The sequence below is a fragment of the Rousettus aegyptiacus genome, unplaced genomic scaffold (assembly GCF_014176215.1).
Source record: "Rousettus aegyptiacus isolate mRouAeg1 unplaced genomic scaffold, mRouAeg1.p scaffold_m13_p_1, whole genome shotgun sequence".
NCBI classification, from domain to species: domain Eukaryota; kingdom Metazoa; phylum Chordata; class Mammalia; order Chiroptera; family Pteropodidae; genus Rousettus; species Rousettus aegyptiacus.
In genome coordinates, this window is record NW_023416284.1 from 53,457,999 (window position 1) to 53,471,275 (window position 13,277).

The window sequence follows — 13,277 nt, forward strand, 5'->3', positions numbered from 1 at the left end:
GTAAAATATAGTCATGATGCTTATTTGATTATTTTATTACTAATGATAGGTTTTTCTTTGGCTGGGGCAGAGACAGAGATTGGAGAAATGTTTCTGTATCTCGATTTAAATGGATAATTTAGCTAATAATCACTGTTTGTAACTCATAGACAGATAATAAGATTTTAGTCCGTTATCCAAATTCCAGAATTACGGAGGTAGGCTTTATTTTAATTTTTTCTTAATATCATTCCCTAGATATTAATATCTATATAAAAATACAAAAAAAAATGATGTAAGGTTTAACCTCCATTTAAAAAAGATAGGCTAATTTGGAATAACCTAAATATTTCAAAAATTATGTTAGAAAATTTACAAGTCACAACTCAATTACTTTTCCATTGTATGTTTAAAAGCAAAAAGCAGAAATCTAATGAAATGTAATGATATGAAATTCTCATTCAATAGATTGAGGACATAAACAATACGGGATCTGAATCAGCATCAGAGGTAAATGGACATTTACTTTAATGAAACAGTCACCTAAAATTATTGGATTCACAAATAATTTTTTAATTAAAAAATTAAGTTTTTATTCTTATAATAAGTACAGCAAACTGACAAATAGGACAAAATTACTTTTGAAGGCAAGATCATATTTTTGCACTTTCTAACACTATAGATTAGTGTTTTTAAAGAAAAGTATGTTTTTGCTTTCATGGTTACATTAGAGCCTCAGTCTCAGTTTGAGATACTCTGCCAAGACTATATATTTCTTGAACTGTTACCACTAGTTGAGATTGTTGAAAGCAGACATTTTTAAAAGGCAGTTTTCTTTTCATCATTTGTCTTCTTTCCTCAGAGTTCCTGATCGTTTGTTTTGGTTATCACAAACTAGTAGAGTACAGTATCTATTACCATGAAGTAATGTTCAACAACCACAAAAATTTTAGTTACTGCTTTTATCTAACAGAAAAGTTAAAAATCAACTTGATGGTGTACTTAAAACTACAGCCACAAAAATTGGAAGCAATTTTATTATAGAGGCATGTGTTACATATTATAATTCTTCACTTTATGTTTGAAAAACAATTCAGCAGCAACAATAGATTATGTAATAAATGAATTAAAATAAATTTTAGAAACAACACATTTAAGAATATTTTAATAAAATCAAAAGCCAAAGTTTTTTCTATAATATGTTTTATATCATTTGGAAATACTGTTTTTTTTTCCTCACTAAATATAGTTCTATTAAATATTTAAAAACTTGCATGGAGAGAAAAATCATATGGAGAAGTATTTTTGCATGTGTTTAAATTGAATCTATCCACCATCAAATTGATTTAGAGCACTCTCACATGCACATGACCTTTTGTGGGATTAGTTCACAGATAGCTAAATTCTGGTAATGTTGTACACTTTGATCCAAACAGCTGTATTAACACCATCTTCTAGGGAAGAAGATGTTCCTTGAACCTTGTCAACAGTGGATTTCCATGAGATTAACTCACATTGTACAATAAATTCAGAGAGAGAGCTCTTTAATAGAAATCTGTAAAATATGTATTAGTTTTCATTCTTCATAACATTGATAGCAATGTAATGACATTCACCAATGATGGAGATAAAAGTTCCATGAAACCTAAATTTTGATTAGGAATATGCTAATTATCTATTTTGTAAATTAGGAAGGAGATGATTCACTACTTGTAACAGTGGTACCTGTCAAATCACATAAAATATCTGGAAAAATAAAAAAGAATTTTGAGGATCTAGAAAAAGAACAAGAAGAAAAAGAAATGGTCAAGTATGAAGAAGATAAAAGAATAAGATATGAAGAACAACAACGATCTCTCAAGGAAGCAAAGTGTCTTTCACTGGTCATGGTAATTTCTTTTTTTTAAGGAACAAATCAGAGAAGTTAAGTTGGTTAGCATTTCCGTTTATTAAAAGATGGGTTTTATAATGTTTTCTTAGGATGATGAACTGGATAGTGAGGCAAAAAAGTCAATTTCTCCTGGAAAGCTAAAATTAACTTTTGAAGAATTAGAAAGACAAAGACAAGAAAACCGAAGGAAGCAAGCTGAAGAAGAAGCAAGACAACGTTTGGAAGAAGAGAAGCGTGCTTTTGAAGAAGCAAGGCGGCAAATGGTAAAACAAACATATATATATATGTGTGTGTGTATATATATATATATATAACACATTTATATATATCATTTTATAATGATATATGTAACATCTGTATATTGTGTAAGTTATATATAATTTTATATTATAATTTATAAATGTTATATATAAAACATCGAATATTAGGGAGGGTAGCTGGTTTTAGATAAGGTTCATTCCTATAAATTCAAGGAGACTTTCTATATAAAACGGTCTGATTTGGAAACCGTATACATATTCCATATATAATATGTATTTGCACTTTCCATTTTCCATTTTGGGACATTTTATCTAACATGCTTTAGTTTTTATAAATTGTTATAAATATGCAAAATAATTACTCAATGAACCTGGTTTCCCATCATCTGTTAGTTCAGCTTGCAATGTATTTAATGGCAGGGTGCAGCATACTTTCAAGTCTATTCATAAGCGTACACTTAGTTTCAGTCCAGTTTTTAAATGTTTGAGTATATCAAAATAAGTTTGTGTGTGTGTGTGTGTGTGTGTGTGTGTGTGTGTGTGTGTGTGTATTTATCTGTAGTGTGGTGGTTAAGAGAATGGATTTTGAAACCAGACTGCCCGGCTTCAGATATCTACTATTTAAGCGTGTAACCATGGAAAAGTTATTTAATCTATATCTTTGCTTCTTAAATGAGTTAATAGAAAGAGGTTAAAGTAGTATCTGGCATATAATAAGTGCTTTAAAATGTTAACTTATTATATTAATAGATTTATCAATGAAAAGTAAAATTGTGATAAGAAACACTGATTCCAGATTTTATTATAAGAATTTAAAAACAGAACACCTATAATTTTTTAAAGCTTTCAGAATTTCTTGCTTAACTTCATTAATAATGTTCTAAAGACTATATCTCCAAAATTAAAATTTCCTAGACATTTGTTTGAAAATGTTATTACTTTGGGGTAATTATAGTTGCATAATACCTATACACTTTAGATATCACTGGTGGTCAATTTCGTGAAATGAAATAGAAATATCATCAATTAACCAAGTCATAAATTTTCATGAAGAATTTAATATTAGAATTTTAATTACAAAATCATAAAATTTGACTTTCATATAAAATAGTTCCAGATAATAATCTTCAGTCTGATTTGCATAAAGAAAAGTACCCTAGTTCATAGTAAAAAAAAAAAAAAAATCTATGGAATTTACAAAATGCGAACTTCATTTTACTGCCAGAGACTGTGTAGGTATATTTGAACCTCAGTTTAAGTACACATGCACACACGCATGTTATGTTTGTTCTGGGGGAGTTAATGTTTAATAACTCTTAAATAACTCCTTTAAAATTTTAAAGGCTCCATCTGATCTATTTAAAAATTTGACTTGCTTGTGAAGTTTTATTTAACTTGAGTATGTATTTATTTGGAATTTCTCCAAATTTGAATATTTTATCATAGAAGACATAAAGGAAGAAGGGGATTTTGGTCAAGTATAGTAAGGGCAAAGAAACATTCCCAGGTGAGGTGGCTGATTCTGTGTCTTTTGATTGATTAATCATTCTTGTCTACAAGTGAACCTCAATTCTTAGTATTGAGACATTTCTTGGTTAGGTAAATGAAGAGGAGGAAAACCAAGACACAGAAAAAATTTTTAAACGGTACCGCCCTGGTAAACTCAAACTCAGTTTTGAAGAAATAGAAAGACAAAGGAGAGAAGATGAAAAAAGGAAAGCTGAAGAAGAAGCCAGAAGGAGAATAGAAGAAGAAAAGAAGGCATTTGCTGAAGCAAGGAGAAACATGGTAAGACAGAACATTCGATTTGGTGGGAGGAATACCCTATTATTCTGAAATTTGTGCTAAGAGTAGGGATGACAGATAAGTGTTAAACTCTCCTGTGGCATAACACCAATCAGTTAAAGGTGTTTGCTTCAGTGTAGTACTGAGAAGGTTCTAATTAAATTGCTATACCTAGCATAGAGGGAAGGTATGTTTTCCAGAACTCACAAAGTTATACTTCTTACACCATGTTAACATTTGTAAAATGTGCAGTTATCTGACAAACTTTATTTTCAAGCAAAGCGACATGTGAATATTACATCTCCTTCTTGAAACATTTTAATTGGTTTCATTGTTATCAAAACCTGGTTTTCTTCCTATGTCTGGGCGAGCTTCCAAGTGTTTCTTTGGCTTTACTACCCTCCCAGATACTCAGATCAGAAACTCGGGAGCCTTAAAACACTCACACCTTCTCATTCATGCCTCACATCCAGTTATTCACTGTTTCATTTATCCTACCTCCTATCACTCTAAAAATCTGTTTTCCACCATTTCCTACTTCCATCACTATAATTCAGGTCACCTTGCCTGGCTAAACATGTCCCTCTCTCCTTTCCCTGTGCTCTGCTGTCTCCTATTCATATATTTCACTTACTCTCAGAAGCCTTCCCTGATAACACAAGTTCCAGAGAGCTATTCCTTTTATGTACTGATAGCATTTGGTACTCCCCCAGCATAACACTAATGTTGTATTGTTGCTTGTAGCTGTCGTTCTTACTCAGCGAGGCTGCGACAACTGTTCGTCAGCCATGTGGAACAATGCATTCTAGCGTAACAAATTTACTATACATGTTTGTGGAATAAGTGATATTAAAACTATCTGATGTGTTTTGTGAGGTAATCCTTGCTTTACAAATGGTTTCTACACAGAAACTCCACAAACACTGTGAAAGTATTTAATTTTTGGAGAATAAGCAGATTCATAAGTAGTAGATGAGAAGTAGCTATGATCAGGAGATCTAATCCTGGGGGTAGATTTTTAGGTCAGAACTGTCTTTTTACCATGATTCACTAGTGGAAAAAGTACAGAGAAGGAAAATGGTATTAAACCAAAACTCTAGTTTTCTAGGGACATTTATGTATCAGAAGAGAAAAGAGAATTTTCACTTAATTTGTCTTGTTTTCTTATCCAGGGCCAAGATTTAGGGTATTATAGCTTAGTGTGTGTGTGTGTGTGTGTGTGTGTGTGTGTGTGTGTGTGTCTGTGTGTCTGTGTGTGTGTGTGTAAGAATTCATATATTAATAAAAAAGGTTTTGGTGATTTTTAGATTGTAAGACCAAATATTGTTTCTAATTTTAACTGGTTCTGTGGTAAAGCCTGTCATATATAAATCTTGGAGCAAATAAATACTCTTTGCCTTTCTCATTCTCCTATGTTTATTTCAGACACAGGGTGACAATTCAGGCCAGAAGTTTATTTATATATTTTCAGAAGATAGAAAAAGATAAGTGGGTAATTGTTTTTCATGGTAAACTATATTCCAAGTCAATGATTTCAAAGCTAAGTTTCTAACTGAAATTTAGAGATTGCCTATATACAAGAAATGATAATGGAATAATAAAGCTGCCATTTGGGAGCTTTTCAGGGTGTCAGGCTCACTCCTAAGTGTTTCCAAACTTTAATTCTCATGGCAACTCTATGAAAGTTGTCACAGATAAGTAAACTCAGACTTTGTCTGGATAGCTTGCCCAAAGTCACATCTAAATGGCAGCTAAACATATAATTCATGTAATTACAAAAAGGCAGTCTAAATCATTATTTTTTTGTCAGAAAGACTTTTAAGTTTTGAATCTCACCTTTGCCACTTAGTTATTTGTGCAACTTTGGACAAGTTACTTTTCAGTGCCTAAGTTTCTATAAAATGGGGATATTAATAGTTCTTGCTTTGTAGGGTTAGAGGATAAAATAAGGCAACAAACATAAAGTGCTTAGAATTGTACCTGGCAGCTCTAAGTAGTAACTATTATTACTTAGTTTTTAATTAGCCTGACAGTAAAGAAATAAGTGCAGTAAAATTATAGCATTGATTTTTGCCCGATTATAAAGGGATCCTGATGGGTTATCTAATTCACTCAGACAAAACCATGATTGAACTGAAATGCTCTGTTTTAATTACAAGAATGAAGATTCATTTTAATGCAATTAAAAAGTATTCAATATTAGAAAATCTTAATGTTTAATTCAATTTGCTGAGAGTATAAAGTCAAAGATTTTCTTTGTGTTTATTAGAATGGAGAATAGATGGTCACCCGGTTCCTCTTGAATCACAAAATTCTTAATCTTACATTTTCTAATAACTCATCCATTGTTTATTGTTTTATACATTTGAGGAGAATTTAGGTTTCTTAGTTTTTAGTGCAGTGTGAAACCTTTCTATCAATTACAGTTTCTACAAGAAATAGTCCCTTCTTAGTATGTATAATTCTGGCAAGAGCGATAAAGGAATTATTTTCAATAGGCAGTAGATGACGACTCCCCAGAGAGGTATAAAACAATCTCTCAAGAATCTCTTACACCGGGAAAACTGGAAATTAATTTTGAAGCATTATTAAAACAAAAAATGGAAGAAGAAAAACGACGAACAGAGGAGGAACGGAAGCATAAGTTAGAGATGGAAAAACAGGAATTTGAACAACTGAGACAAGAAATGGGAGAGGTAAGATTTTAAGAAATATTTATAGTTCACAAATATTTATTAATCTAAATATTTTTCATATGTTACCTTATAACAGCTTTCTTACCATTATTAGTCACATAAAGAGCACACAACATACTTCAGAGGCACTTGGTACAAGTTTCAGCATAGTTATGTGCACTTTCTATCCTACCATAACTCTACTCTCTTCCTTGCTAGTTTAAAAAATATGATTGCGAGTGACTGAGAAGTTACTATAATACCTTAAGTAAATATGTCTTCCTATTTGTGTGTGGTTGTCATGATTGAGAACTGTTGTTCTAGAGTACTTAATATACTAATTTATACTTTTTACTATCTTTGAAACAAATAGAATTAAATTGATAAATTTAATCAAAATTAGATAAAACTACAGGAGTACCATGGATACTAATAGGAATATCTGTTTGTCAAGTCTTTGAATAATTTTATTTTATTAAATTGTTCTTAGAACTTTGATGCTATTACATATTTCATACTAGGATTGTTCTAGTATTGAAATGAAACACGCACACACGCACAGACTGTATAGGGCCATCTTCATGAGCATGCGACTTGTGCCCTCACAGAAACCCATGCTCAGAAGGGTCATGCTTAGGGTTTAATGCTCTGAGGTTGCCATCTTGAAATGTTCAATAATTTTATCTTTGAATCTGTGTTGTAAATGAAAGCTGATTGGACAATGGAGCATGTGCTAGTCTTGGAGCTTTGGCTTACCCACACATCCTGCTGTCTTCCTGCCTCCCTGGGTTCTCAGCAGCCTCTTCCCACCTCCTGATGCCCCGCCAAGGCCCTTTTTTCCTTCCTGCCAGTTGCACAGGCAGAAGAGGGAAGAAGGAGGGATCCAGCATTCCACCATCATCCTTGGCCCTGGTGGCAATATGAACAGGGTTGGGGAAGAGTGCTGCCTTGGGGTGAGGGGATAGTGGCTGTCCCAGCCTTGCACTGGCAGTGACACAGTATGTTTGGTAGGTGACTCGATGGGATCCTCTAGCCAGCTTTTGATCTAGCAGCTGAGTGGGTTCCTACACAACAGTTGCAATCTCTTTGCCATGGTTTGAGGATTGGGCCTGTGGGGATATTTACCTCCATGCCCTCGCTAACCAGATTATAAATGCTGTATAAATATATAGGTAATATAAAATATAATGAATATGCTATAGGGAATTTTCCCAGGTCTAGCCTTAAAATAAAAATGGCATTTATTTTATAAAGGAAGCTGAAAATGAATTGTCTAGAAAAACTAACTTCTAAATTAGAATACTTTTCAGTATTCTATTGCGATGTATCTAATTACTATATGGCAGAAATGTAACTGTCAGACATTTTGGTGCTGAGCGACTTACCCCACCTATGTCTGGGAGTTTTCAAGCAAGTAGCAGCACACCAATCCCAAGATCGACTAGACTGTAGCTGATTAATTATAAATTTTGATCAGAATGATTTGGACACCACTGTGATATGTCGTATATCACAAATTTATTAGTTTCTGGTATTTTAGGAGTTGTCTGTTCCCCACTAGACCAAAGATTAGAGGAAGTATAAAGGAATAATTTTTCTTCCCTCGGTTGAACCAAAAATTATGCCTCTTGTCACATGATCCACTGTGACTCCTCTTCCTACCCGTGGTTTTTTTTTTTTTTTTTTTCCATTTTTCCCTCAGCCTAGAACTCTAGGTCTTTGGGAAAAGTGTACCAGGAATAATTGCAGTATTTTACCACTCCATATAGTGAGATTAGGGTTTAATGTTAAAAAGTACATAAAGAGCTAGTAACAAAATAACAAGAAAAAGGAATCTGAATAAAAAGTATTCAAGATAAAAATGGTATAAAAATTAGATCTCAAATTGGTTGGCTTTCTTTCTTGGCAGAATATAAAACTGAGAGTACAAGTGATACGTGGCAAAATGTAGGGATTTTACCAGCCTGTATTTGTAGAACTGCTTAATTCAGTTAACTCCAGTATTGAGTGATATTTAACTTTATATTTATATTTATAGTTATCATCAAATCAAAGGCAGGAAGAATTTTAGAGATATTCTAAATGAAAACTCATGTCCAGCAGGTGACTAGGCAAAGGTCACACAGTATGAGAGAACTAGAACTTATATCTGACTCCTAGCCCGGTGTTGTATTTCACCTTCCCCTAAACAAAGATCTTTCTATAATTCCTATTAAAAGCTAATCTTGATATGCATATTTGTTTTAGCAGCTTATTATAAAATGTTAAATGAGATTTTGAGCCACATTCTCTAAGGAAAAATTATTTTAAATAAGATGTTATCTGAAGTCTTAAATTTGTAACAGTACTTTTAATTAGTAAATTTGGGTATTGTGTTTAGGGAGGTTATTTGACCTAATTTTTGGCTTCAAATAGGAAATGGTAAACACTCAGGGATGATTTATTGCACGAACTAATTTTTTGGTACTTAACATAGAAAATATTAATTTTTTAAAGGAAGAGGAGGAAATTGAGACCTTTGAACTGAGTAGGGAATATGAAGAATTAATCAAGTTGAAAAGGAGTGGCTCTATTCAAGCTAAAAATCTAAAAAGCAAGTTTGAAAAAATTGGACAACTGTCTGAAAAAGAAATACAGAAAAAGATAGAAGAAGAACGAGCAAGAAGGAGAGCAATTGACCTTGAAATTAAAGAACGAGAAGCAGAAAACTTTCATGAGGTATACTATTTTCTATTTAACATAGTTATGGTACAGACATGATGATGAACTCAGCAGAAATAACAGACTTTGAAATGTTTTGGCACTTAAAGTTAGCCATAGCTGTATATAATAATCTGGGAATGTAACAGCAAAAGCACATTAAGATCTTAAAGAAGTATTTCCCCACTCTAGCATTCTTTCATACTTTTACCAGAATTAGAGCCAATAGTGAACATCAAATGTTCACTAACAAAAAATAGTTCAAAAGTATTTATTGGCACAGTTTTAGTTTGAATCAGTAGACCCAGTATATATTTGAGTTAAACTCCAGAGGCCATTCATACTTATTTAAAGATAAGGACAATAAACCCTACATGACCTGTAACAATCCAGTGGCAGAGCCTAAATCGAAATGCAGATAACATAAATTTGAAGTACTTCCAAATGTAAATGAGGCAATCACTAAATGAATGAACTGTAATGTCCCTTCCAGTTTAAAGACTAGTTCCATGGTTATGAATATTGTTTTAAACAGGATTTGGAAATCTTTTTCTGCCAGAATTACATTATATTTAACAGCATTTAACCAATATTCTTCTAAAAATGCATTTTCATCAAAAACAGGTGTAGGAAGTTGGGAAGGCCTTCAAAGACTGAATAAAATGTGCAGATTCTCAGGGCTGTAAGCAAATTCATTATTAAGGCAAGCAGTGCAAGAACAGCAAAAGATGCAAGCACAAGGCAAGACAATGGAGGGTCTGAGATACCACATCAAGGAACTTTTATTGGGGTGCATTGAAGGGATTTTAAAAACATGGAGTGATGGTATCAAGTAAGTGTCTTCATAGCTAGACCATACTCAACCTAAAGAAAACCATTTTAGATTTATGCATTAAAAATTACTTGAATGCCTACTATGTCCCAGGAACTGTTTTGGACAATTGGGACAACATTGTTTGAGCTTTATTTGGATAAGGTACTAAAATACAGGTACTGAGCTCAGGTGATAGGCAGGAGCTATGGATCAACTTTCACGGATAGTATTTGGAAGTACAGAAGTAGATAAAAGCCATTTGAAAGAGTTAATAGTTTGAAGGTGAATAAAACTCTGGAAAACACCAACATTTGATGAATGTTTGGCCACATGACCAGTTGATTGTTCAGAGAGATAAATATATCACAGAAGGTAAAGTTCCATCAGCATGCACTTGCTTCCCTTTTTTTGGTTAAGGTAGTGAAACCTCAGGGCAGTCATACCCTAGCCATACAAAATATGTAGGTAGGAATAAATGAGGTAGGTGACTTTGTTTTATTGCTGTTACTGGCTTTCTTATAAAAGGATTTAAGATTAGGACATGCTGATCTCCCATAACTCATGAGGATGTCCTGAATGGTGTTTCCTGTGATGTTGACATTCCTATCATATCCCTCTAGATTAAGGGTCATTGAGACATCCTTTAAAAAACTTGCTTTAGCATAGTTCATTGAGTACCACCAACTTTCATTCCAGAATAAGACACCCCACCTCCCTTTTGATCATATTAGTTTCCCCCTTTAGAAAATGTGTTTAACATGTCTTCTGTTTATATGCCAGACATCTTTCAACGCTTATTTCATTCCTGTAACCTTCCCTAAGCAAAGAATTCCATCCCAGCTCCTGTAGTCCTTAGCCATTCATTTGGTACTTAGATCACTTACTTGCCTTATAGGGTTTGACTTTGTAGTTCGATTTTCCAATAAGGTATACTCCAAAACCATTTCTTACGCTCACTTTTACCTCGAACTTACTGCCTAGTTATATTGCCTTTAACATTTATGTGGTGGGGGTATCAATGCCCTATGAAGAATCCACCTCTAGGGAACAAGTTATTACACTTATTATGACTCTTTTAGTGGAAGCATTTTTTAACCAGACTTTTCAGGGATTCCAGGAAAGATAATAGTACTTAATAACAGAAAGACTGTTCACTTTTCCCAGTTAGTTTATGAGGAATTGTTTTACATACCAAATTTATTTTCTAAAGGCAGGCTTAATGTAGCTAAATGGAGGTTAGGAATTTGTACAAACTTTTATCCTAAAATACAGAAGGAAAGATAACTGGGAGGAATTCAGCCAAAATAGCAGTTACTATACCTACTAAAATATCCTATCATGAATATTTGGTAAGCAAAGAATAAAATAACTATAGTATGAACAGAGGTCTTTTTCATTTAAGCCTCATTAAAGCATGTTTAGATAAAACTGCACTAAGCAAATCATTGTGTATTTTTAAAGATACTAAAACTACATCAGTATCATTTATTAGAAATAACTGTATTCAGGCATTATCAATATTTGCCTGAAGGTAAACTATGGCACATAGTATTTACCCACTAGGTATCTGGTTGTGTCTGATCTTTGATTTTCCAACATCAGAATCTGATTCAGAAAAACCAAAAACTATTGAAGTTACTCTAAGTCCTTATTCTACATTCATTGGAACTATAAAACCTCAAACTGATGTAAAACATTCATGAAAAGTTTTCTTAGGCAAACTTACTTTACAGCTTGTTTCAGAATTTAGTTGCATGTGGTACCTTGAAGCAATTCCCTCAGTTCTGTTGAATATAAATGAGATTTCAGATAGACACATAAAAAGCCTAAGTAGTTTTGAAACCTAATCAACTACCAAAAGTACTTGAGAAACCACGAACTATCTACATGACCGCACTCTACTGAACTGCACTGAGGTCATCAGTGACCTCATCAAAATGCTTTTATAGATTCACACTATTTGAATTAAAACTCTGCCTTAATCTCAATTTTAATTTCCATGGCTTCCAACTTTTACTCCTATATAACTTACTACCATCCTTCACCTCAGTGAATTCCCCAAGTTCTAGTTATTGACTCTCAAGTCTCCCCATTTATTCTACCTGCACTCTTCTAGATCAATTGACCATTAATAATTTGTTGGAATCCATTCAGATTAGTTATTAAGGAAATCATGAAGTGGGAAATAAAAACAGAAATTGCATTTTCTGTATTATGTAGTAGGGTGAAGATATGGAAACTTATGAGAATATTTTAATTGTTACAATGTATAATAACCCCACCCTTTTGTTACTCAGTACTGCCAACAGGCACTGAGAGTTGGTTGGGCAAATAGACACTGGGACTCCAGTGATGTTGTGATCTTTACATTTGGGGAAATGTCTCACTAATAAAAATTTTCACCTTCCTCACACTGAGGTATAGTGAAAAATATGTAGCATACATTATTTATGCCTACAAAAGACACTTTCAGAACTATTAATTCTTTAGTTTTTGGTTGTTTTTGGAAAACTAGTTATTATTCTCCGCCCACTTCTGTAAAGGATGAAGATGTTGATATCAAGCCTGCAAAAAGAAGTGAGGCTCCATTTACTCATAAAGTGAATATGAAAGCTAGATTTGAACGAATGGCTAAGGCAAGAGAAGAAGAAGAACAAAGAAGAATTGAAGAACAAAAGTTACTCCGCATGCAGTTTGAACAAAAGGAAATTGATGCAGCATTACAAAAGGTACCAGGCTTACATATCTTTTATTTTCCAAAGCTGCTCTTCAAAACCATAGTTTATGTGAACGGTTAAAAACATTTTAGTCACTGGAATGTTGTAAACATTTCATACCATATTTTTACCGTATTTTTCCTACATTTAAATAAATTCAACTGTTAAAGTCTACAGTATTCAGTACAGTAACATGCTGTGCAAGTTTGCTGCTAAGGGGAGATAAATTATATAATATAGGCTAGGTGTGTAGTAGGCTATATACCATCTAGGTTTGTGTAAGTGCACTCTGTGATGTTCAATGACGCAATCGCCTAATGATGCATTTCTTAGAACATATCCCTGTCATTAGGCAGCGTGACTGTACTTACATGCTTACTTTGGGGAAAAAAGAAAACATTTACTTACTTCAAGATTCTATTATTAAACCACTGTCTTGAAACACTACTACAGTGT

General features: G+C 33.2%; 1 protein-coding gene across 7 annotated transcripts in view; it reads left to right on the forward strand.

Annotated features, from left to right (window-relative positions):
- The window catches only part of NEXN (nexilin F-actin binding protein), a 37,549-nt gene that overhangs the window by 21,564 nt on the left and 2,708 nt on the right, over nucleotides 1-13,277 (forward strand). For 4 of the 7 annotated variants that reach the window (XM_016151035.2, XM_016151029.2, XM_016151034.2 and 1 more), the window contains 7 exons: nucleotides 448-489; nucleotides 1,671-1,868; nucleotides 1,960-2,133; nucleotides 3,730-3,918; nucleotides 6,414-6,611; nucleotides 9,087-9,308; nucleotides 12,648-12,833. In XM_016151035.2, the coding sequence (XP_016006521.1) occupies nucleotides 448-489; nucleotides 1,671-1,868; nucleotides 1,960-2,133; nucleotides 3,730-3,918; nucleotides 6,414-6,611; nucleotides 9,087-9,308; nucleotides 12,648-12,833 (1,209 nt within the window). Of the gene's footprint in view, nucleotides 1-447; nucleotides 490-1,670; nucleotides 1,869-1,959; nucleotides 2,134-3,729; nucleotides 3,919-6,413; nucleotides 6,612-9,086; nucleotides 9,309-12,647; nucleotide 13,277 lie in introns of those variants that run through there. The other 3 variants (XM_016151033.2, XM_016151036.2, XM_036235433.1) reach the window with 2 other exon arrangements.